Source organism: Phascolarctos cinereus, unplaced genomic scaffold (assembly GCF_003287225.1).
Source record: "Phascolarctos cinereus isolate Bilbo 61053 unplaced genomic scaffold, phaCin_HiC Scaffold_4;HRSCAF=312, whole genome shotgun sequence".
NCBI classification, from domain to species: Eukaryota; Metazoa; Chordata; class Mammalia; order Diprotodontia; family Phascolarctidae; genus Phascolarctos; species Phascolarctos cinereus.
The window spans coordinates 175214959-175236441 of NW_027555847.1; the positions used below are offsets into that span (position 1 = coordinate 175214959).

Here is a 21483-nt window from a genome sequence, read left to right on the forward strand (position 1 = left end):
GGGCTATCTCCAAAGACCCCCACAATTCCCCCAACTGATTAGAAAGAGGACTGTCTTAAGACAAGGAGAAGCCTTCCCCAGAGTACTTACATAAATAAGTCCTGAGAAGTAGCGCTCCCTCAGGTTATGTAACACGGATGCTTCATTGAGGCAGGTCAGCTCTGCCATGTCTTCCACTTTGGAGAATTTGGGGGGATTCATCTTCTGGATGTCATCTTTGCCAACCGTGATTTTCTTGCCATTCTCAGCCAGCTCCACAACCACTTCATCCCCTTTCTCCTCTTTGATGCTTGCAGCTTCGAAGCCCTGCTTCTCTGAAGGGACCCATACTAGTCTTTTGGCTGACCAGTCGGCCTGGGCCACTGGGTTATTGATGAAATTTTTGTCCACGAAGAGGAACTTCTCGTCATCACTGAGTTGACCTTTCTGTGCCATGATGCCTCAGTGATCACCTGGGAAACAATTAAAATGGCATTCTGAATCAGTCTGGGATGAGGTATTACTTCCAAATAAACTCCCTAGCATTTGCTAAGAATGGAGTTATTGGCTGTGAAGGCAGCCTACCATCCACCAATCATCACCAAACAATACTTACAATGCCTATGAGTGGAGCCCCAAGGCTGTGTTCCTGGGGTCACAGGACCCTTGACCCATGAGGTCAAGAACTTATTTCTCTTGCATTACACCCCCTCCCCCGCCATGTCCAATGCAGTGGTTGATTTCTAAGTAATTGGTTAAAGGGAGAAGGGGATGCTGGGCAAATATAATCTTACTATAGCTCCAACTGAGATAGTATTAGAAGCTAAGGAATGAAGAGTGGGGAGTGAAAGGTCATAGGATCATAAGAACATAGAATTTGACTTTAGAGGCTGTTTAGTCTATCCCTCTTGCTTTAAAGAAAGGAAACAGGGTCAGGACAACTAAGTGACTTAATTATCATAGGCAGTTAAGTATCAAATGCAAGATTTGAATCCAATTCTATTGACTCTTTCCACGGTACCGTGCTGTATTAGAGGACACGAAGAAGGCAAGGTCTCTGCCTTCTACAGGACTATAAGATCATAAATTTAGAGTTGGAAAGGAACTTAGAGGTCATCTAGTCTAATCCTTTCATTTTAGAGTTAGGACATGGATGCAAAAGTCTAGGAGTCTGACTGAGAAGAATAGCATGAGAACTTGAGGGGATGGTAGCATCTAGTAAAGGTTTAAGGATGGGTGAAATGGACATGTTTCCTTTTTTTTGTGCTCAACTTATTACTTAATAAAATGTAGTTACTAATTATATGGGAAGAAATAAATAGGACAAACATGAAATAACCATTAATTCACATGTACATGGAATGCTCTCAAAAATTAATCTTGTATTAATTTATTAAAATCTGAGAAATTCAAAAATGCAGAAATTATACATGCTGTAACTATTATAGAACTATGAAAAATTATTAAATATTAAAAAATCCACAAAGCTATCTTTTAGCAAATCACAGCACATAAAGAAAATAGATTTTTAACTATAATATCAATTACCAGAAATGATAAAAATAATTTTCATGTTGTAATAAATTTATTTTATCATGGAAACCATAGTTTTGATCTACAATTATTTAATAACTTCTCTTTTGGCCACCAAATTTTTTTTTTAGCACTTTCTTTATTAATGGCAAGATCAATACCCTTTCTTCAAGGCAGATAAATCCAAGGCTTATTATCATTGCCCAAAACAAAACTTTTGAAAGTTTTGTGGCAAAGCTACTGGTAATAATATCCTTTACCCATATGACCTCAGAAGAGCAAGGATGAAATTGGCACTGCTAATCACCAGCCTCATCAGGGTGCCAGTATCAACCTTGCTGAAGTCACTGATCCTGCCAATTTCTTTTTTTCTTATAATTTATTTTGACACATTTCATTTTAGAGTTAGACAATCAAGGCCCAGAGAGAAATCAAGTTTTTCAAGGTCAAACAGGTAAGGAGTGACAAAGCTGGGATCTAAACTTAGGTCCATTCACTCTAAATCCAGTATTTTTTCCACTGTATTATGCTGTCACAAATGTATGAAAAGGTATGATAGAATATTAATGGAGTCAAGACACGAGACATGCCATAACAATACTGTCAGTAAAAAGATGCTTTTTGATCCAAATAGAATATGTTGAAACTGACTTTTTTCATTTAGGATTATTCTTTTCTATTCAAGGCTGTCCCCTCTGGTTGCCTAAAATTCTGGAATTCTTTATAGCCCTGATAGTTTCCAACATTCATTATTAGAAATAATAATTGCTATAAAGTATTGTATAAATATCTTTTCTTAAACTTATTGAAATTTTCCTTCTCCCCTCCCCCCATGAAATTCATTTATAAAGAAAACTACTGCTCTCTGAGAAGGTTGTATTTTTTTAATGCATGTAAAAAATAAAACAAAAATGAAAGTTATAGACTCACAGAATCTTAAACAGAAGGGACTGCCATTTACCCAACTCACCCTGAAAGGAATTCCCACTATAATCTGAGAGGTCGTGGTTATCCAGTTTCTACTTGATGACCTCCAGTGATGGAAAACTCTCCACCTAGGGAAGGTCATTCCATTTTTGGACAATTTTAATTGTTGGAAAGTTTTCCAGGATTTCAACCTAGATTTGCCTTTTTGTAACTTCCACCCATTGTTCTACACTTTGAGGATAAAACAAGTCAAACCCTTTTTTCAAGTTAACAACCTTTCAAATACTTGAAGACAGTTATCATATCTACAGAAGTTTATCCTTTGATAACCAAATCAAGAAGCAACCACTGATTCAATGACCTACTTCAAGTAGCCAACTGCTAAATTAATATTTCTACCCTCAGCCTATCATCCTCAGTCCCACATCTCCACTTAGATGTCCCTTAAGCATCTCAAGCCCAATATATCCAAAAGAAAACTTGTTATCATTTCCTCTAAACCCACTCCTTCTCCAAATGTCGTTATTTCTATTGAGGGCACTACTGTCTTTCCTGTCATTCAGGTTTGCAACTTTAGAGTTATCATTGAATCTTTCTCTCTTTTACCATAACTCCCCTTATTTGATCAGTTGCTAAATCTCATCAATTTTACCTCCACAATATCTCTCACACCTAAGCCCTTCTCTCCTCTCTGTTTATAGAATCATCACCCAGTTCAGGCCCTCCTCACTTCTCACTTTCCTCTCTCCAATCCACCCACTACACAGTGTCCAAAATAATTTACCTAAAAGGATCCATATGTACAAAAATATTAACAGTAGCTTTTTTTTTGTGGTGGCAAAGAATTAGAAGTCTAGGAGATGCCCATCAATTGGGGTACGGCTAAACAAGTTATGGTGTATGAATATGATGCAACACTCTCATGCTATAAGAATTGATGAAGGGGAAGGTTAAAGAAAAATCTGGGGGGCAACTAGGTGGCACAGTGGATAGAGCACTGGCCTTGGAGTCAGGAGCACCTGAGTTCAAATCTGACCTCAGACACTAGCTAGCTGTGTGACTCTGGGCAAGTCACTTAACCTCAATTGCTTCCAAAATAAAATAAAAAGAAAAGAAAAGAAAAGAAAAATCTGACAAAACTTGTATGAATTGATACAAAGTGAAGTAATCAGAATCAGGAGAAAAAAAATTTATGCAGTAACAGCAATATTGTTATGATAATCAACTTTAAAAGATTTAGTAACTCTGATCAACTGAATAACAAACTACAGTTCCAAAGGACTCATGATGAAACATGCTATCCACCTCCATATAGATAGCCGATGGATTCAGAGTGCAGGTTAAAGTATATTTTCTTCTCTTTCTTTTTCTTTCCTTTTTTGGGACATGGCTAATGCAGGAATTTGTTTTACATATTTGTAATGGAGTTTGTTTTTCTTGCCTTCTCACTAGGTGGGGGAGATGGAGAGAAAGAATTTGAAACTGAAAATTGAATAAAGTTGAATTTTTAAAAAACAAAAAACAAAACAAAAAATTAACTTCCTAAATCATAAGACTGACCCTGCTCAAGAATTTTTTGTGATTTTCTATTGCCTCTATGATAATAAAGCACACATCCCTCAATTTGTCATCTAAAGTCCTTCACCATCTGACTCCCACCCACCTTTTCAGACCTATTCTACATTAATCTCCTTCATACACTCTACATCTGGCCTACTTTTTGTTTGGCATTCCATTTCTGGCCTTTTTGTCTTTATATAAACATGACTGGAATGCACTTCATCTTCATCTCCACTCCCTAGGATACCTAGTTTATGTCGAGGCTCAGCCCAGGTGCCATTTTCTAATGAAAGTCTTTCCTAATTCTTCAAGCTATTTGTGCTTGCTCTCTCCTCAAATTGTCATCTATACCCTTATGTGTTTACACATAGAACATAAGTTCCTTGAGGGCAAAGAACATTTTTCTTTAATCTTTGTATTTCTATGGTCTAACACAGTGCCTTGTACCTAATAGGCTCTTAATAAATGATTGTTAGATTGGATTGGATTTCAACTAGCTGCTGGACATCCCTACAGAGGTGTCTTCCTGTCACCTCAAACCCTGCATGTCAAAAACTGAAATTATCACTTTTCTCCCCAAACACCTCCTCCGAATCTATTTCTATTCACGGCAAAACTATTCTTCCACTGGAGATCAAATTATGAGGGTAATTTTTGGATTTTCCTCTTCCCTCACTTCCATATCCAATTAGCTGCCAAATCCCATTAATTCTATTTTCACCTTTCTTTCTTTCTTTCTTTCTTTCTTTCCTTCTTTCTTTCTTTCTTTCTTTCTTTCTTTCTTTCTTTCTTTCTTTCTTTCTTTCTTTCTTTCTCTCTCTCTCTCTCTCTCTCTCTCTCTCTCTCTCTCTCTCTCTCTCTCTCTCTCTCTCTCTCTCTCTCTCTCTCTCTCTCTCTCTCTCTCTCTCTCTCTCTCTCTCTCTCTCTCTCTCTCTCTCTCTCTCTCTCTCTCTCTCTCTCTCTCTCTTTCTTTCTTGGAAATTGGCGTTAAGTGACTTGACCAGAGTCACACAGCTGGTAAGTGTTATGTGTTTGAGGCCAAATTTGAACTGAGGTCCCCCTGACTCCAGGGCTGGTGCTCTATCCACTGTACCACCTAGCTGACCCCACATTTCTTACATTTGTGACTCTTCCCCCCCCTTTTCCATTCATCCCCACTTCAGCCACTTTAATTATCTAGTTATCTCTCATATAGAGTTTGTCATAGCTTTCTATGTGGACCCCCTACCTCCAGCCTTTTCCCTTTCCAATTTGCCCATCACACTTCTGACAAAGTAATCTTCCTAATTCAAGGAATTAGGAACACATCATTCCTATGTTCAGGACATTCAAGAGCTTCCATAATCTAGCTGCAATCTACCTTTTCACACTTATTTCCTACTACTGCCCTTCACAAATTATATATTCCAGTCAAATAAGTGCACTCATCTGATTTCATCTGCTTTTCATACCCCTATGCCTGGGACAGCATTCTCTAACATCCTAGCCATCTGAATTTCTTCCCTTCTTTCAAAGCCCTATCTATGTGCAACTTCTTCCACAAAACATTTTTCAGTCCTTCAACTATGAGAGTTCTCTTCCTTCTCAAACATCTTATAATACTCTCTGTTTAGGGCCACTCCTACATATGTATCTTATGATCTATATGTTAGTTATTTATATATTTGTTATATTTCCCCCTAGAAATTGTAAGCTTCATTGTAGGGACTGTATCTTATTTCATGTTTGAAATAAGAAAGTTTTGAAGTGATGTGATTTGTATTACACAGAGCAGGTGCTTAAGAAATGTTTATTGAATTGACTTGAACCTCAAACATATCTTTATATTGGGGATTGTTTTTTTTCTGTCCTGGACCCTTTTTGCAGTCTGGTGAAACCTATGGACCTCTTCTCAGAATAATGTTTGTAAATAATTGAAGGAAATACTCAGGGGCAGCTAGGTGGTGCAGTGGATAGAGCACTGGCCCTGGAGTCAGGAGGACCCAAGTTCAAATCCAGCCTCAGATACGTGATACTCACTAGCTGTGTGGCCTTGGGCAAGACACTTAACCCCAACTGCCTTGCCAAAAAAGAATAAATGAAGAAAATACTCAATTTTAGTTGGAAGTTAGTGAAAATAAAGATGTAATTTTTTCCTATCTAAGGTTACAGATCCCCTGAAATCCATTTATTGACCCCTTAGGTGTCTGTGGTTCCCAAATTAAGAACTCCTGCCTTAGAGGATATTTTACTTTATACAATAGCCTATTAACAAATTCCATATGATGTTTAGTGATCATGCTGCCTGCTACAGAAGATACAAAGAAGTATAAATAAAATACATCTCTACCCTCAAAGAACTTACCTATTTGTGAAGGTAAAAAACTATCCTCCTTTGCTTACCCTATCCCTTAAACATGGATATCTCCCAAGACACTGCCCTGTGTCTCTTCTCTCTGTACACTTTCCCCCTTCATGAGCTCACTGGGTCTCATGGATTCAATAACTTTCTCTCACTGCCAAGTATGTGTATCCAGACTTCATCTCTTATCAGGATTCCAGTCTTGCATCTCCAACCACCAGTACTACTGCCTATGCCCACTGCCATAATTTCCACCAGAGTGTCCATCAACATCTAAACTTAACATGTTCAAAACAGAACCCATCATCTTCCCTAAATCCTTCCCTCCTCCAAACTTCCCTTTCTGTTTCTGTTGAAGGCACAATAATCACTCAAGGTTATAATCCTTCTGAGACTACTTTTTTTCCTCTGATAATTGAGTTTTCCAAAAGAACACTAATAAACTCATCTCTTCTCCAGTGTCCCTATTTGTTCAGGGTACCACCATATCACAGTTATCTAAATATGCAAATTCAGAGTTATCCTTAACTCTTCCCCTCCTTCACCACCACCCCTTTACCCAATTAATTGCCAAATCTTGTTGTTCCTTCCTCCACAACACGTCTAGAATCCATAGTTGGATTCATCCTGTCTCCAGTCCCCTAGTCACCAATCTACTTCAAGTCCTCATCAACTCTTTCTTAGACTGCTGTAATAGTCTCCTTACTTGGTCTCCCTGCTTCCTCTCCTCCATTTCATTTTCCACACATCTGCCAAACTAATCTTCTCAAATTGCCTTGTACTGTTAACTGTCTTCCTCCACTGAGATGACTAGGAGTGTGCTGGTAAATGTTTAACAACCAGCAATCTGGGAGAAAAAAAATGTACCCACAACATCATTAAGTTGAATGTGCATTGTTAACATTTTATCTATCACTTTCTTAAGTCTAGCCAATCAACAAAACAATAAATCAAGCCCTGATTTGCAACATTTGTCGATTTCCAAGGTATAAATGCTCACAGTGAAAATTTAGCAATTGGCTCTTGCCATTTGGTACAAGCTGGCTCCACTGGATACAAACCATGCCAATCACTTTCTTAAAAACACTAAGACGTTCCCTATTTCCTTCAGGATAGAATACAAGTGCCTTGGCTTCCTGTTTAAGCATACTCAAAATCTGACTCTAACCTACCTATTCAGTCTTATTTTATACGGTGTGTCTCAAAGGTCTTACAGTCGTTTAAATAATTTAAAACTACCAAGACCTTTGGGACACTCCACCAGCACTCTCCATTCAGGACCACTAGCTCCTTGAATTCAGGATTTCCCCTCCCTACTGCCATGCACTCTCTGTCTAGAGAGGAAGCACCCTGTACTGGAAAGAATGCTGACTGTGGAGTCACATAAGCCCTGGGTTTAATAACAATAACTAACATTTATATAGCACCTACTATGTGCCAGGGACTGTGCTAAGCACTTTGCAAATATTATCTCATTTGATTCTCACACCAACCCTAGGAGAGAGTTGCTATTGTTATCTCCATTGTACAGACAAGGAAACTGAGGCAAATAGAGGTCAGAAGAAGAGATACAAGAACACTCTCAAGGTCTCTCTAAAGAACTTTGGAAATGATTGCATGACATGAGAAAAACTGGCAAAGGACAACCTAGCATGGTTTGCCTGCATCAAAGAAGGCATTGTACTCTATGAGTGAAGCAGATTGCAGAAGCTCAAAGGAAACATGAGATGTACAAATTTAAAGACATCTCCACTCCGAATGTTCACGTGGACTATTTGTGCCTGACCTATGGTAGAGCCTTATAAGCCTGTATCGGTCTCATTGGCCACAGTAGGACACACTGTACCTTGATCCCAACATAGTGATATCATTTTGCTCCTCTTCGAGAATGAAGGACAACAACCCGTTCCAGTCACATAGTAGATAGTAAATGTTTGTGGCAAGAGCCTCAGATGTGGTGCCCCAGAACCTGGGTTCCAGTCCTGGTTGGGCCACTTGGACAAGGGCCTTTGGGTCTTAGTTTCCTCACCTATAAAATGAGACATTGCACCAGATGACCTCTATGGCTCCTTCTAGTTCTAAACCTAGGATCTTATGAACTGAGTTAAATTGAATGTTAAAGCAAGAAAGGATCTTGGAGATAACTTAGTCATTGAATCTTAGAACTTTAGAACCAAGAACTCAGAGGTCATCTGCACTGTGCTTGGTACATAGTAAGCACTATGCAAATATTATTTATTTATAGTATTGTTATTGTTATTATCATCTGGCCAAATTTCTTCATTTTCTAAATTAGGAAACCAGAGTCAAGAGAAATGAAATTATCCAATTCAAGGAAAAAGAGCTGGTCAGTGGAAGAACCAAGATTCAAACCCTAGTGTTCTAAATCCCAAATCCAGTGTTCTTTCCATTTCGGCACCCTTCTCCCCTGATTCTATCAATCAATCAATAAGCAGTTCTTAAGCATTACTCTGTGCTTGGCAGTATGCTAGTTCTATGGCAAAAAAAATAAATAAAGAAAAGAAAAGGAAAGGAAAGGAAAGGAAAGGAAAAAATAGGTGATTAACACAAGTCAGCACAATGATTGGTGCCAGATAAGAAACACTGCAAGGGGAGCAGCTAGGTGGCACAGTGGATAGAGCACCAGCCCTGAAGTCAGGAGGACCTGAGTTCAAATCTGCCCTCAGACACGTAATACTTCCTAGCTGTGTGACTCTGGGCGAGTCACTTACCCCTAATTGCCTCACTAAAAACAACAACGACAATAATAACATTACAAGGATGCACAAGGTGGGAGAAATCATTTTAGTCTTGGGGTGATCAGGACTTTACAAAGAGAGAATAATTTGAATTCGTTCTTGTAGGATGGAGAAGATTTAGTTGGGTAGAGAGAAAGAAGGCAGGCATTCTGCATGCGAAATGAAGGAGCCAAAAGATATGTTCGGAGGACAATGAATAGGGCAGGCATCTTTCAGAGACTTAGGGCAGATGTGGGGGTGAGAGTACTGACTTTTCACATACAAACTGGATTCACTCCAGAAGAAAATTTTCTTGGACTGTAACTGTGGGAGGTGGAGCCTCTTCTGCCAACATATTCCAACTCCATATCTTCTCTTTCAAGAATGATCATCCAGAATGAGAATGTGTGACAATCAAGACATATTATATAGCTCATAGTCATACTTCAGCAAGAAATATTCCATTGGTTATTTCCAAAGTTGGAATGAAGAATTTGGCCTGATCTGTGAGAAGTTATTTTTATTACAAAAATCAGTGTCTATTTGTATCCCCCATATACAACAACTAGAAAGAAAGTGGGTGCCAATAGATTGAGGAAAAGATAGTGATACATGAACGTAATGGAATAGACTAGGTCTAAGGGTATCTGGCATCAATATGTTGAACCTCTGAGAATGAGGGTGGAGTAGGGGGCAGCACCCAGCAGCCTAAGGAGAGTCTAACTAGTCCAGATTGGGAATGGAGGCAATGCCCTTGAGCCAATCAGCAGTGGAATTGGGCCTATGAGTGCTGGTTGCCCTTTCAATGTAGGTGAGACAGATAGACCTGGTCTCAAAATTGAAAAAAAAAAAAAGAATTGTATAAACTGTTGCAGAGTGAAGACAGCAGATGTCAACAATATACATAGTAACTACAGTAATACAAATAAAAATAATACTAAAAGGCAACTGATCTCAGATTGGAGGAATTCAGCAATACTGATTTTAGACAGCACATGACTACCTTACTGGTAGAGAGTTAGAGGACCACAGGTGCTGAATGTTGAGGTCAATTTATTTTGCTTAACTGTTTTTGTTTGGTGACATGGGGAAGGTGAATATTAAGAAACATCTTAAACGTATTTTCAAAAAACATCTATAAAAATTTTTAAAAATCAATGTCCACTTCTCCACACTGGCCTCTCTGATGAGCTGGAGTCCTTACCAAAGAGATAAACTAAATTAGTCTCATCACAAATCATTCCACGAGCTATCACAGTCTCCCAAAAGAACTCCTAAAATGGGAAACTGATTTAGAGCTACAGAATCTGATTTTGCAGAGCAAATGGAAAAGGTAAATAACATTCATCCCAATGATAAACTTTACTCTTTTTCAGGGGGGAAACAAATGTATCGTTTTGTTCATTGGAGGAGCTAGCCTGCTTAGGAAAATGGAAGAGTGATTCCAAAATATTGACTCAGAAAAGGGAGAAACTGATGAATCATTCCATGAATCTTAGTATTTCTTCTCTCTTTTCTGTAACAAGGCAAGATCAAGACCATAAGCAAGAAACATACCTCATCTAATGTTGAGAGATAACATTCAGGTTATTAAGATTTAATTAATTTCCTACATATTTCCTTAGGAGGCCATAGACTCCGAGTTTTAGATCTAAAAGGGACCATCTAGTCTGGCCCCACATTTTACAGATAAGGAAACTGAGGCCCAGAGAGGTTAAATGATTTGCCAGAGGTCACAGAGATACTAAGTGGCAGAAGCAGGATTCGCGTATAGGTCTTCCAGGGTTCTTTCCAAATTCCATTTTGCCCCTTCTCTCATTTCACCATAAAGACTGAATAATTCACAATAAATAATAACATTTGTATAAAGGCAGCTAGGTGGTACAGTGGATAGAGGGTTGGGCCTGGAGTCAGGAAGACCTGAGTTCAACGTGAGTCTCCAACACTAGCTGTATGACCCTGTACAAGTCACTTAACCCTGTCTGCCTCAGTTTCCTCACTTATAAAATGAGCTGAAGAAGGAAATGGCAAACCACTCGAATATCTTTGCCAAGAAAACCCCAAATGGGGTCACAAAGAATTAGACATGATTGAAACGACTGAACAATAGCAACATTTATATAACATTTTACAGAGCACGTTCCTAAAACAACCCTGTAAGGTGTTATTAACCCCATTTTATAGATGAGGAAATGGAACCTCAGAGAAAACTTAATAACTGACATTTAAGTAGCCTTTCAAAATTTACAAAGCATTTTACATATATCATTTCATTTGAGCTTTCTAAAAGCCCAGTGAGGTAGAAAACCAGAGGTATTATTTTCATATTTCACAGATGAGGCTCAGAGAAACTAGTTGAGTTGCCCAAAGTCATATAGCCAGAAAGTAGCAGTGCTGGAATTTGAACAATGGTCTTCCTGTCTCCAAGTCTGGGGCTATATCTACAATTCTACTCTGTCTCTCAAGTTCAAAAAAAGAAAAACTTAAAGTCAGGATTTAAATCCACATCTGCATCCAAAACCAATGCTTCTTTCATTACACTACATTGTTTTTCCTATATGTTGATCCTTTATTTATAAGCAATGTAAATGTTTCATTATCTCTCTGTATATTTGTGCTCCTAAGTTCTCAGCACTTCTTTAAATCTGTCTGCATCCATGTCATTGGTTCCCAATGACAAGCTCAGAATAAAAAGACCACATCTGTCCAGTTCATTTTGTATAACCCAAAAGGCAAAAAGGTGCAGAGATGGAGTGGATTTCCTATTGGTTTGTCTCCACACTTCTCACCCTCCCAGCCTATTCCTATCTCTGCCCAAACCCTATAAAAATAAATAATTGGCCCTGATGACATAATGAAGAACCAATGGAATAATTTTCATGAAAGGGAATATTTACAATACAGACAACTTTCCATAAACCACAGACTAGGGAAAAAAATGTATCACAGAAGTAAGAACCCAGGAGCTGTCATTGTCAGAAACCTGTTCTAATCCAACCCCTACAAGCAAAAACAGATCAATCCCAAAGAATTCATTTTTCTCCAAAAAAGGAGAGAGAGAAACCAGCTTTACTTGATGAAGATCATTGCTTTCCATTTCTCTGATACTCTGCACAGTTATGATGTGCTAATTCCACTTTGGTCAAAGAAGACCAGAAGTAGCAGAGGAGAATCAAAAGTTCAGAAAACTTTAGAGACTGATAATGCTTCAGTATGGATGGGAACTAGACTTGAGGTTTTTTTGGGGGGGGGCATAGAGAAGCCCTGGATGTGACCCTCCTTCTACTGATACAGGTTGGTACCTTCTCTGTAAGTCATCATCTTAAAGAATTGTCCAGAGCATTGAGAGATTCAGTGACTTATCCAGGTCATACAGCCCATACAAACCACAGATGGGCCTTAAACACAGGTCTTCCTAGATCCAAGGCCAGACTGCTTCACAATGTATCAGTGACATCAATGTAATTTACTAATAAAGAACTCTAGCTTCAAAATACAACTTTCATTATCAGTTCAACTTTTGAGTGTTTCTGGAAGGTGCTGTATCCGTAGCACTCATATCTCCTCACCCACTGGAACAAGAAGAGCAGGTATACCTTTTTTTCTTTTTCACTCTCATTTCCAAAGCTCTACTCCCATCGTCACTTAGCTACTTCTCCTTCAATGACTGCTACATTCATCTATATCAACCTAACCAGAGCCTTTTTTTCTGTAATCTATAGGTTTCTAGGTGATTCTCCCTGAGAATCACCTGACTTACCCCCAACCACTGCCCTTATACTCAGAGTCTTCAATCTACCTGTTGATGTGCCCTTAACATCCTTGGCCTCCCAGCTGATCAAGCACTTCACTTTCCATGATCTGCATCTTCATGCCACCTCAGTGATATACGGGGATGTCTTACCCTAGATATTACCATCGCCCATAATTGTTTATCCTCTATGATCCAGAACTTTGACCTTCTTCCAATAGATGACAACTTCCTATTCTCATCATTTCTCTGCCTCATTCCTCCTAATCCTATTCTCAATCCCTAATACAACCTCTACCCATCATTGTTCTTCCAATCACTGATACTCTGACTTAATTTTCTTCCCCAAAATTTTGACCCTGAATTTGACCAGTTCAACTCTACACTGTTCTTTACATTTGAGTGCTCATTTGTCCCCCTACAGAATTCCCCACTCATGGTTTGCCAATCCCATCCCTATATTAGCCCACGCTATCTACTCTTAATCATGTGCTACTAAATGCCACTAGATGAAATAACACGTTATCTACTGATTGGGCCCACTACAAATTTGTGTTAACTTATCTCTACCAGGCCCTCACTGCTACATGGCAATCCTTTTTTTATTCTTCTCTGATTGATTTTATCACACTCGCTAAGCAGCTATTAATAACATTCTCTTCTCTTCAGGTGTCCCATATCATCCCGACTCCTCTTTTTCAGTGGAGGCCCTACCTTCTACACCTTACTGAGACAACTGGGACCATTCAACATGTCCTCCATCCTTTCCTTTACTCCACAACTAAAAAACATCTTTAAACTACCCCCCCCCATTCTCTTTGCTCCAGTCTCAGAGGAAGCGGTTACCCCTGCCTCTTTTTTCAAGGCCAACTATCTCACTTGAATTACTGATCTCTCCCCCATTCTTTTCCAGGACCTTGTTCCTTAAATCAGAGGTGTTAAAACAGCAACACTTTCTGAATGCAGCCCAAACAAATTAAAATGTAATTGGAGAAATATTTAAAGAGATAAATAAAAATATAATAAAACATAGATAACATTACATTTTAAAATGAAATCAATATGCAGAGATCCTTAAGTACAGATTAGTGGCCCTCATTCTATTTGAGTTTGACACCATTGACTTAAATCATTCCTGTCTCTCTCATCTTCAGTCTTTCATTATCTACACGCTTACCCATCATTGCTATTCTTGGGGAAAAAAAAGCTTCACTTCACCCTTCCATCCCCTCAAACAATCATCTTTTATCTCTTCAATTTAAGGTTATCAATACTCATTGCCCCCAGTTCTTCAACTCCCACTTACTCCTCAAATATTCCAAATTGGCTTCTGTCCCCATGATTCAGTCATTGAAGCTGTTGTTTCCAAGGTTATCTCCTAACTACTAATGCCTAAGGTCTTAACCTACAGGATTTCTCTACAGATTCTGATTTTGTCAGCTACCCTTGGCTTCAGAGTTAAATGAATGAGGCTTTGCCCCAGTGAACTCACATGGGGGAAATGGAGCATCCACTCTCCCCACATTGGTCACCATTCTCATTCTTGCCCTTGCCCTATAACTGTACCTTGATTCAGAGTGCTCTAGAGCAGGGCTTCTTAAACTTTTCTACTCTAGATCCCCTCAGGACTTTTTTTTTGGTTGCCTTTTTGGTGAGGCAATTGAGGTTAAGTGACTTGCCCAGGGTCACACAGCTAGTAAGTGTCAAGTGGCTGAGGTCAGATTTGAACTCAGATCCTCCTGACTCCAAGGCTGGAGCTCTATCCATTGTGCCACCTAGCTGCCCCCAGCACTTCTTAAACTGTGAGTCGTGACCCCATATGGTACTGTATTTAAATATATTGGTTCCTTTGGAATCATATGCATTTTATTTTCTCCATTTAAGAATATTATTCTGAGAAGAGGTTCATAGGCTTCACTAGACTGCCAGAAGGGTACATGATGACAAAGAAGGTAAAAACCCCTGTTCTAAAGAAAGGTACACACACAAGTTGAAACAGTCCTGGAAGATGCATGAACAAAGACCTAGATGGGTTAGATATTGCAAAGTATTGTCTGTAGCCAGGGTTTAGATTTCCAAATTTGGGAGTGATGAGTGAGCTATATGCAAACAGAGTTGGTGCAAAGATGAACACTGAGAAAGGATAGAAAGAATGTGACACAAGAATGTTAGTTGCACTTGATTCTAGAGGAAAGTTTCAAAAATCAGCCTTTGAGATACTGAAATAAAGATAAACATTTCTTGTTGCTCTATATCTAAGTCCTTGAGCATGACTGGAAGGAAGGAAGGAAGGAAGGAAGAAGGAAAGAAGGAAGAAGGAAAGAAAGAAGAAAGAAAGTAAGAAAGAAAGAAAGAAAGAAAGAAAGAAAGAAAGAAAGAAAGAAAGGAAAGAGGAAAGAAAAAGAAAGAAAGAAAGAAAGAAAGAAAGAAAGAAAGAAAGAAAGAAAGAAAGAAAGCAAGGAAGGAAGGAAGCAAGGAAGGAAGGAAGGAAGAAATGGCAATTCCCTTAGGAGAAACATCAAAACTCCAAAGCGGATGAGTCAGTACTTGGATAACACTGCCTTCAACACTCAAATAGCCTTAGCTGCCCAAATGGTGACTGAGCTACTCCTGACAAGAGACAGATCACTGGCCCATCTTATCTCCAGTAGAGTGTACCACCTATCTCTTATCAGCCTTATGAACCCCTCCTTCCATTACAACACTAAAGGCCTGTGAATATCCCAGGGATGTGTTATGCAGGATGATAAGAAGGCTCAGTCAAAACTCTTTTACAAAGCACTGCTAAGTGAATGACTGAATCGCATGTATCTATTGCATTCAAAGAACCTGTATCTGAGTGTCCCTGAATACAAGGTAGCCCTCATAGTACCTAGAGTGCTGGATTTGGAATCAGATCTGCTTTTGAGTCCCATCTTGGACACTTAAGAGCTTTGTGACTCTAGATAAGGGATTTAGCCTTTCTGAGTCATGGCTTACTCATCTGTAAAATAGGAATAATTACACTTGCAGTAGCTGCCTCACAAAGTTGTTTTGAAGCTCAACATAAAGTGCTACTTATGTAAAGTACTATGAAAACCTTAAAGACTGCATTAAGTTTTAGCTATTATTTTCCCCTAGTGAAATATAAGCGCCTTGAGGACAGGAATTGATTTGGTTTTGGTTTTGTTTTTTGATCTTTGTATTCCCAGAACCTAACACAGTGACTTGTATATAGCAGATACTTAATAAATGTTTGGTGAATTGAATTAAGACCCATAGACCATGAAAATTTCAAGGTCAAATAAACAGCTGACTTTCCCCAAGGGCTGATCCTGTATCCTGGACAATTACTTTTTTCTGGGTTCTTTGTCCATCTCCATCATTAGCTTTTTAAGAGTTGCTTATTACGAGGCAACCAGGTGCCGTGGATAGAGCACTGGCCCTGGATTCAGGAGGACCTGAGTTCAGATACATAACACTTACTATGTGACCCTGGGCAAGTCACTTAAGAGAGAGAGAGAGAGAGAGAGAGAGAGAGAGAGAGAGAGAGAGAGAGAGAGAGAGAGAGAGACAGAGAGAGAGAGAGAGAGAGAGAGAGTTGTTCGTTAGTCATGACCCAAGATGGAGATTATTCTCATCAGTGAAACCTTAAATGTGCTTAAAGCACACCAATAGAGAATGTCCAAGAGTTTGTGATTTGGAATTTTAAAGAAGCTTGTTTTAGATGAACTTTATTTCTCAAATAGAGACTTCTGGTAAAGATCTTACTCTCTGAGTATTAACACAGAGACAACTAGAAACAAACCTAACACTTTGGATCCTTTCCCTGACAATTTTAGTGTCCTCTGAGCCATGCCTGAACATATTTGCCAGAATTTTTTTTCTACACAGGATCACACAATTCAAAGGGACTTTTGAAATCACCTCATCCAACTTCTTCATTTTAAAGATGAGGAAACCAAGGCCCAGACATGTGAAAAGGCACATGGCTTTCTCCAAAATGACACCATTAATTAGGGACGCCAATAGTTATCTGGAATTAGACCTAAAGGTCCCTGAATATGAACCACCTCTGAAATCACAAAAAGCCAACGGTGACAGAGTTAGGAATTTCAATGCTGAATGCGTCAGTTCTTCCAGGTAAAGTTGGTGTCTGGAGGGAGACCCAAGAAGAGATAGTAAGATGTATTAACTGTGAATGGCCTCAAAGGGCAACAAAATTTTAATCCTGAAACATGGAATTAATTAAGTCTGTTTAGATGGCATATGACTTTTATTGAAGAGAGTATGTCAACTTCCAAAGAATAAGCTGACAAAATTCTCCATGTGTGGATCCCCAGGCAGTTTCTTGTAGTTGCAGAACCTAAATATTGGTTCTCTTCTGCAATCTCAGAAAAGATCAAACAGAACAAGTTACTGTATATAGTCACAAAGGAGTATATATCTAAGAATCTAAGAATCCTGACTCCCGGAAAGAAGCAAGAAGTGAGTGTGCTCCATGGGTCTTTCCTTATTTTTAGTTCCTCAAGATCCTAGATAAGATTTTCATCATCTCTTTTTAAGAGGAGAGAGTATGTACCAAGGCAAATACAAGTGTGTCTGTCTAACTTTGACAAAGAGATAAAAGAGATAGGAGATATGAGAGCTTTCCTTTACAAAAAGGACTCAGAGGTTTCTTTGAATCAGTTTCCCCGATCAAGCAGATTCCTGTCCTCTCAAAACTCATCTGAGTATTAAAAATGACCCAAGATGGAAATTATTCTCATCAGTGAAACCTATTTCTTTTTTTTTTCAAATGAATTTTATCATTTACCAGAAGGTGTAGAGATCTACATGTGTGCAAAGACACTTGTAATTTTCTGGTTATCTTCTTTTATCTTCCAGATTAAAAAAAAAAACTTGATGAGACAGAAAGCCAACTGCCTGGGATGTCGTTCTGCCTGTAGGGAGGAAGATGGACACAATGACCTTTAGAGGTCCTGGGGTTCTATATCCATTTTCTGTGTTTCTAGCCTGGACAAGTGAGGGGAGGGCAGGCTACTTGTGTCAAAGAGCAAATCCTAGAATACCTTACTATTGATCTCATAATCTAGGAAAACGTGTACCTCAGAATCATCACAGCCTTGGAACTAGTCATAGAAGTAAGAGAAAAACATCATCCTGCTGGTTTTCCTCTGTCATAACTAATGGACAACTCTTGAATTTTCAAAATCAATTCTCTGTTTGCACGTGAAAATTCTTTCACATTCTTGTGTAGCCTTCATGAAATTCTGCCTTTCCTCAAGGTACTGATCAAGATTATTAAATGAGTTTTTAAAGTAGGGATAAGGGGAAAAAAGGAGAGAAATACATTTGTGCCAGCAAATCTGGTTTCCTCTCCTCTTCTAATGGAGTGAGGTCTCTGAATAATTCCAATAAAACTTGAAATGTGTCATTAACCTATCATTTGATACAGCAGAGAGTTCCAATGATGGTTTCTAGTCCAGAACACACCCTAATATGTCAGTTAAATTTGACAAAAAGATAAATTAAAGGGAGAGCCTTCTTTTACAAAAAGATTCACACTAGGTTCTCTTTGAGCTCTGAAATTCTAGGTGTTTTGTATATTTAAAATACAGACTGTATGTTTAAAGCCAAAGACACCTGTTGTGACTTTATGCACTGGGGAGAGCGGTACTATTTTCCCACGTACATACACAAATATATTTGGTCTTCTTAAATAATAGGAACAAAAGTTCTCTTTCCTTCAAAATTGTGATTAATATCAGTTAAGCAGGATTCTTTCCCAACAATCTCCACATCTCATAAAGGGATAGGGTATGGAAAGATAAATTCCTTGATTCACAACTAGCAAGTATGAATAATTTGAAAAGGGCTCTGGGTGCTCAACATATGAATGCTACCATAAAAGGACATGTTCTCCTCAATACTAGCTGTTCCACAGAAATGTAATGATAACAAATTCAAAACAAATACCTTGTAGGGAATAACACGCCTATTTCCAAGTGATAATAAAAACATAGGGCTTTACATGGAAAGAATTACAGCATTTGCATGTAGGAAAGAAAACTAAGAAATCTGACAGCTAGTCTTTCAGATTTTCATTTATTCACTCACTCATCCATTCGACAAATATTTATTGAGAACATACTACGTGCAAAGCACTGTGCTAACTATTGGGCATGCCACAAGGATCCATCAGATGAGTACTCTGCCCTAAAGGACTTTACAATCTAATAGAAGAGCTAAGTCATACACCTAAATAACTATCTGCAAATGGTAACATAGTAATTCTTAAGAGAAACTATGAGTCTGGTTAAGGTCACTTAAAGTGATATAAAACTAGCATTACTGAGATTACAGTTTAGGCAGGACAAGGGAAAGTTTCAAAGGGGTGGAGGCACCTTCCATCCCCATTTACGTCCAGTTTGCTTCTGCTCTCAAACTGTGAAAAGAACACTCCCCTGGAAAAGTACCCAGACTTCTAGTAATTCACAGAAAGCCCATTTATTTTCTCCTCAAAGAGATGCTTACTGATATACATCATACACACAAAAAGTGAGTTATTTAACAGACAAGAGACACTTGGGATTTAGGCTTTTTAACCACTAAGCCCTGAGTTAATACAGCCCTGAGATTGATACAGCTCTATAAAAAGAAAGGGTGCACTCAAGAAACTTTTACATACTGCCATCTACTGACATTCTTTCACCACATCTTAGAACTCATTCGCATGGAAAAAAAAATTATTGTAAAGGGTATTTAAAACACACAAGAGAGGAATAACTCAGTTTCACGGCTGTCTGCTTGGCTTCTCTCTCTGACATTGGCCAATCTGCAGGTTAACATAAGTAACAGAACTCTAAAATCAAATCTACATGGATTTCTTAGTCCCAGATATTTGGGGGAGGGGGCGGGGCTCTACTTAACAAGTGTTGCCTTGAGTTGTTTCCTTAAGTATCAAATTCTCTTTTAAGGTGCATAAACTGAGATTGACATAGATGGTAAAGTAGCTTGGGGGCAAAATGTGCTGCATAAATAAATGTACTGGATGGTAGAACTAGGGACCTAGGAAGACCAATTTTCATTACTGGCTGCCCAGGAGTTGCAAAAACCCTTGCATAAAATTGACAGTATTATATTCTATTGTCTGTGGATGTTCCAATGACTCCATTCCCGTTTTTAAATAGGATTAAAAGGACCATACTGATGATGCACGATGATGCTTGGAGATTTTGGCAAGGCATTTTTTGCACAGAGAAAGTCACCTCCGGTGAACACTTTCTTTGATCGTAACTAAAAAGTTCTCCCAAATTTACATAAATATCTTCCTTATTACAAGCATCTTAAGGCAGCTCCTCAACCCTGGGTCTTGAGCGACAGAGTAAGGGTGACATCTGGTGCCAGTCTTTCCCCCCACTCCCAACTCTTCTTGGACCCCTGTTGTCCACTACTTACAGATATCCTATTGGGGAAGCGGAGAAGGAACTGGAGAATTCGGATCCTGCACAGTTCACGGCTGGGACAGTCCAAATCCCGTCTGCCTCTCCAGCCTCTCTATATAGAGGGAGAGCTGATATGGGGTGGGAAGGATGGGGCGGGAGAGGGGGAATAGAAAGAAAAGGGGAGGGGGGGAGAGGGACGTGGGGGAAGGATCTGGGCCCAGGATACTGCCCCCTGCTGGGGAGATTTAATGAAGCGACCCCAAGAGCTTTACAAACATCTGCCAGGAGCGTGATGCTGCGAGATGCAGGGTGCGTGATCTGGGACGGGATCGTCCAGAACAAGGTCTCCGCGTCTCTTCCTCCCACCCCACCCCCCACTTTTTTTCAGTTGCCAAACACTCAACAGCTGCAAGAACCCTGACTTTAATCTTTTCTTCCCCACCAAGGGGCCAGTGAGAGGGGTTCGGCCAAGGATTGGGGCACAGAAAGAGTGAGGAGCTGGCATCCATCTGTCTGTCTTCTCCTTTCCTCCCCCAATCCCCTCTCCAAACCCTTCTAAAATGTTTATTTCTCATATTCAGTCTACTTCGGGGGAGAATTGAAAAGAAGGGAGGGTGGCATTGCTGGGGAGAACAAGGTAGGGGAGGGGATTTTGTATTTTTACAACATGTAGAGCAAGAAGCCCGACTTCTAGGAGCCGAGGGCCATTTATAGTTCTGCCCGAAGTCTTTGGGGGAAGGGAAGCTTTTCATATTTCTTAGTTTTCTTCCACCACCCAAAACTTCATAGCCAAAAAAACCCCAACCCTCTCTGGATACACACACAAGCGCGCACACACATTCATTCTTAGACACCCCATAAAAGGAAGAGGGGAAAGGGAGCTGGTAAATTACTATGGGGCTAGAAAGGGACAGGCAACCCCGGAGAGAAGCCCTGGTCCTTAATATTCTAGTTAAAATTCTTCCCCCACCATTTTCCTGCCAATCAAGGCTGAGGTACCCTCTCTCTCCCTCCTCCCTCCACAACCCGCCCCAATTCGATAGATAAATATCTCTTAAGCTGAGGAGAGCCCTAGGTATAAGACATCCCAAAAAGGGAAAGCCAAAGTTCTTCCAGGAATTCCCATCAACTGCATACGGGATACCAGGCTGCCCGCTACCCCTGACTAAATATGGTGCCGTGGTAGCATCCCAGCTCCAAAATAGTGCCCTGGAGGGCACTTCAACT

At 39.4% G+C, this 21483-nt stretch overlaps 1 protein-coding gene across 3 annotated transcripts in view; it reads right to left on the bottom strand.

Moving 5' to 3' along the window:
* Positions 1–20376, bottom strand: part of MYH11 (myosin heavy chain 11) — a 123287-nt gene extending 102911 nt beyond the window's left edge. For all 3 annotated transcript variants that reach the window (XM_021001832.2, XM_021001830.2, XM_021001833.2), the window contains exons 1-2: positions 20270–20376; positions 91–452 (exon numbers count right to left, since the gene is read on the bottom strand). In XM_021001832.2, coding sequence (XP_020857491.1) covers positions 91–435 — 345 coding nt within the window. In that variant the 5' untranslated portion in view covers positions 436–452; positions 20270–20376. The remainder of the gene's footprint in view (positions 1–90; positions 453–20269) is intronic.
* Positions 20377–21483: the final 1107 nt, after the last annotated feature.